The sequence below is a fragment of the Bison bison genome, unplaced genomic scaffold, assembly GCF_000754665.1.
Source record: "Bison bison bison isolate TAMUID 2011002044 unplaced genomic scaffold, Bison_UMD1.0 scf7180017849146, whole genome shotgun sequence".
In the NCBI taxonomy this organism is placed as follows: Eukaryota; Metazoa; Chordata; class Mammalia; order Artiodactyla; family Bovidae; genus Bison; species Bison bison.
This window is the reverse complement of record NW_011479719.1, coordinates 13,219-17,808: the sequence shown is the minus strand read 5'-3', so window position 1 is coordinate 17,808 and position 4,590 is coordinate 13,219. Positions and strand designations below refer to the sequence as shown.

Genomic DNA, 4,590 nt, shown 5'->3' with positions numbered 1-4,590 from the left:
TGGCTGCCGGCCCCCCCGTCCCCCATGCCCCACGCCCGTCACCTCCGTGCTTCTTCGGCTGGTTTTCCGCGGCCTGGCCGGCAGGATGAAAGCCTGCTGGGCAGGGCCCGGGCCTCCCTGAGGGGAGGGTGGTGCGGTGGGCTCCCTGCCTCGGCCGGAGGCCCCGCAGGGAGGTGCCTTTCTCTCCACTGTGTGAAGCTCAGGAGTTGGGCCTCCCGGCAGGGCCCAGTCTGTGCCCTGGTGGCCCTGGAGGCGGGACCAGTGAGACCCCAGAACAGGAGACCAGCCTCTGGCTCCCAAGGAGAATCAGGCCTTGAAAAAATTAGAAAGTGGTTCTCCTCTGGTTCCTGATTTTAAAGCTAATTTTGCTGCCAAGTCCGGGCTGCACATCTGCATCTGAGGAGAGGCGTGCGGACGCCCCCAGGTCACGGGCGGGCCTGCCTCGTGTGCAGGCTTTGTCCCTGCAGGCGGGCGGGCTGCCTGCCCTGGTCACAACCGGAGGCGGTCGGAAGCACCGTTGTGTCCTTGCTCAGAGCAGGTGCTTGGACAGTGTTTGGTAACGTTCAAACGTTCCAGCTGCACGAGGCTACGCGTTCACAGACCTTCACGGCCTCCCACAGCCTTTGTCCTGCAGATGACGCACTTGCCAACTCAGATTTTTAAAAGCCTTTGGTGTCTGTCTTTTTAAGTTTTCAAACTGTAAATGTTGGGCTTTGTGTTTTAATGTAAACTCAGAACAGTGGCCTTTTGGGCCTGTGACCAAAAACCAAACGTGTAACTGCCCTGGATCTGAATAAACCTGCTCTTGGTCGTGAGTCCCGTGGTGCCCTCAGTCAACTTCTGTGGACACGGGAAGTTCGAGTTTCCACAGGTCCCGGTGGACACCAGCTCTGTGACCAGCCTCTGAGATGATGTCTGGGGTCCCACGTCCACCGCACCAGTTCCTGACGACACTCCAGCGAGGCTTCCTCTGATGGGTGTGGGCCCACCTGCCAGGGTGGGGACCCCCATCTCTCCGGGGCTGTGCTTACCCCCACACCCCCCTTTGCCCACACACCATTAACTGTGGAACAGCCACCCACTGTGGTACCCACAGCTGTGCCAGAACCTGGAGGGTCTTCATGGAGCAGGATTCAGAAGTCAAAGCGGACACTGAGGCTGAAGGGCTGGGTGCCACTGATGCTCAGGCCTGGAGGGTGGGGTGCAGAGGGCAGCCACGGCCCACGGTGCTTGGCAGCTTCGCCCGGGGCCCGGCGGATGGGGTGTTGGAGACCCCGCCGTCACATGAACCCTGAGGTGGTGTGGGGGCTCTGGCTACAGAGTGGAAACAGGACAGGAAGGAGTGGAGCCCAGGAGACTGAGGTCCCAGGGGAGAAGCCGCCGTCCAGGCTGGGGAGGCGTGGGGAGGTGAGCAGGGGCCCCGGTTCTGAAGAGGCCGAGGTGGAAGCCGAGTGCCGGGGCGGTTTACAGTTGAGCCCCGACGCCGTCCAGCCCTGCTCCTGCTCAGCCACGGCCTCCCCATCAGGGAGGAGCGGCCGCAGGGCGCCTGGAGGCACAGCTTCCTGACAGGCGTCCTGAGACGTCTTCCAAGGCAGCCCACCTGGGCAGGCTACAGCCCCAGACCCGGGGGCACTGGCCCTAAGAGGGGGAGCCCCACCCCTCCACTTCCCCTTCAAAGGCCACTCACTTAGGCTTCCCTGGCGATGCAGTGCTGAAGAACCCGCCTGCCGCTTCGGGAGTCACGGGTTCCATCCCTCATCTGGGAAGATCCCACGCGCCGCAGAGCAGCTAAACCCGTGCACCAGGACCGCTAGGCCTGAGCTCCCTGAGCCTGAGCTCCGCAGCACGAGAAGCCTGCTCCCAACTACCAGAGGAGAGCCCGTGACGCAGTGAAGACCAGCACAAAGAAATCCCTGAAGAGAAGGCTAACTCTGCGGCCACGCTGCAGTGGGCCTGAGGCTCCCCCTCCCTTGCATGGCACCCTGTAAAAGCCTTACTCGCTGCCAACACCTGCCCAGGTGGCTTCCTGCCCGTGGGCACCGCACCTGGTGTTTGGGCTTAGCCTGTGGGTCAGCTCAGCTCTGACGGCGCGGCCGCCACCAAACTCCCAGATCAACAACCTGAGTACATGTCCTACCTCCTGGCTCTGAGCTGCTCGGAGGACACACAGGTTCCTGTAGAAACGAGTGGAGTGAGCCGGTGGGGGAGGCCACTCACAGGCGCCGTGGATCTAGCTGATGGGCCCCGGGTTTCGGAGCCGCAGCTGAGCTGCAGGAGGGGGCGGGGGACGGGCACAGCGAGGGGAGAGCCCTGAGGGGCTGCTGGCCTGGCTCCCGGGGGGGCAGGCTGGAGGGGGGGTTCTGCACATTTCCTCAGCCCCACCCAGAGCCTCAGGTGGTTTACGCCAGCTGCCCACCCCAAGCCCCAACGCCCTGACTTCGACCTTGCGGCCACCACCCAAGTGCTGCCCAAGTTGGCCACACCAGCCGCCTCTCAGTCCCCGGCCTCCCAGCCCCACAGCCAACGCTGGCCTCACTGTCCTTCCTGAACTGTTTCCCACAAGCCTTCCTGTCTGTTCCAAGCTTCCGTGTCCTACAGAATGTCCCCGGGAAGCTCAGTCCATGTGTCTGAAACCTCCAACGAGACAGCCACACTCAGGGCAGCCTGACCAGCGACAGCCCCCTGCCCGGCTGGCACCACCGCCACCCTCCTATCCGGGAGCCCGGGGGCGCTGCTGGGCCCGTGGGCGGGTCTCTGAGGGTCTGCACCCCCTCCTCCCGCCCGCGGAGCCCCATGCCCCTGGCCCCAGTCCGTCCTCCCCGCCTCTGCCTCCCGGGCTGGACTGAGGCCCCCTCTGGACTAACCACTGTGCACAGATAAAAGCAAAGACATACTGCTCGTCACTCGTGTGGTGCTGGGCACTGGGAGATGCTGAATAAATAAATAAGTACTCGTGACTGACCATCCGTCCAACGAGGAGTTTGCTCTCTGTGGGTGAGTATTGTGCTCTTTTCTCTCCAGTGCTGAGCAAGTACACAGGAGCTGCCCAGTAAATAGACTTGTTTGACAAATAACTTACTATACCTATTATACACATATCCAGGAATGAAAACACAGACTGTCGGATACATTAGTTTGTCCATGACCAGAGGACTAGGACGGGGTCCTTCAATCTAACGCTGAACGATTGAAGGGACCTGACCAAGGCTCAGATCACAGACCGACTCGGGAGAGCTCAGCTGAAGGGACCTCCCTGGTGGCCCAGTGGTTTTAAGAATCCGCCTTGCAATGCTGGGGACGTGGGTTCGACCCCTGGTCGGGGAACTCAGAGTGCACAAGCCAAACGCTGCAGTCAGCGGGGTTCCCGCATGACGCAAGTACAACCTGACACAGCCTGATTACTTGTTTTTAAAGAAAAAGCCAAAACTAGGACCGTTAGGAGAAAACACAGGAGTGAATACTGAAAAGCGAACTCACTGGTTTTTCAGATACGACGACAACAAAAGGGCCAGTGACGAGAAACACTTCAGACCTGGGAATCTTCACGACGTGTCTCCCCGTTAGACTGCTTACAATAACGACGGCGGCTTTTGTTGCCTCCCGTGCACGGCACGCTCCCTGTTCGGGGAACGGGAACTGCAGTGGCACGGGCCCTGCCGAAGGGCACAGCGAGATGGCACACAGAACCTCTAGGCGCGCGTGTGACTGCGGGGGAGTCGGCAGTGAGAAAGCGGCCTCCACGTCACTGCCCTTAGGGAAGACAGTGACCTTTTCCCATTTGACGTATTCCCCACGAATTGCCAGGATGATGAACAGAAGCCAAGTCTGTCTTCCTGGCCGGCCCTGAGTGAGCACGTTCTCTCCCTCTTAACCGAAGCTCGTCTCACGGGGCTGCAGCGGGCACAGCCGCCTCCTGCACCGCACAGCCCTGGCCCGCACGGTCGCCGGCACAGCCAGCTTGTCCTTGACTTTGCCCAGGAGGGTTAGGATGGCCCAAGAGAGCAGACATAGGAAGAGCCCAGAGACCGTTGTGTAGCAAAAAAAAAAACCCAAGGGGATGTCACGGTGGTCCAGAGCCAAGACTCTGAGCTTCCAGTGACACAACTGAAGACCCGACGGGCCACAACTGAGACCAGCACAGCCAGACGGAGTTTACAGAACAAAAAAGACGGACTGACGGCTCCCTGGAACCAAGACCCGCGCTGGAAACAGAAAGCAAGGTGCAAAGCAGGCTGTCTGCCACGACCCCGTTACAGAAAAACAGCTCAAAGTCACGCGGACAATGAGCCAGACCCACAGGCGGCAGTGTAAGTGCGCGAGCACAGAGGCGGCCTGGGCGGCGGCCATGCCTCGCTCAGGACAGGGGCGGGTGGACGCGGGGGCGTCGGTCTTGTTCGAATCGTTTCTACCCAGGAGGATGTACTCCCGCCTGGCTGATGGGCAGCTGCCTGCAAGCCTGACCCAGTGCCCTTGGCCCAGTGTACCCACTCCTCCCCGTAAGAACCCAACAGGAGCCCCGCTGCTGCTGCTGCTAAGTCGCGTCAGTCGTGTCCGACTCTGTGCGACCCCACAGACGGCGGCCCACCAGGC

General features: G+C 61.1%; 1 protein-coding gene across 1 annotated transcript in view; it reads left to right on the top strand.

Moving 5' to 3' along the window:
• The first annotated feature begins 2,128 nt into the window (after nt 1-2,128).
• The window catches only part of LOC104993364 (coiled-coil domain-containing protein 74B-like), a 10,713-nt gene continuing 8,251 nt past the window's right edge, over nt 2,129-4,590 (top strand). Inside the window, exons 1-4 of the mRNA XM_010846603.1 lie at nt 2,129-2,191; nt 2,659-2,808; nt 3,805-3,982; nt 4,257-4,450. Coding sequence (XP_010844905.1) covers nt 2,129-2,191; nt 2,659-2,808; nt 3,805-3,982; nt 4,257-4,450 — 585 coding nt within the window. The remainder of the gene's footprint in view (nt 2,192-2,658; nt 2,809-3,804; nt 3,983-4,256; nt 4,451-4,590) is intronic.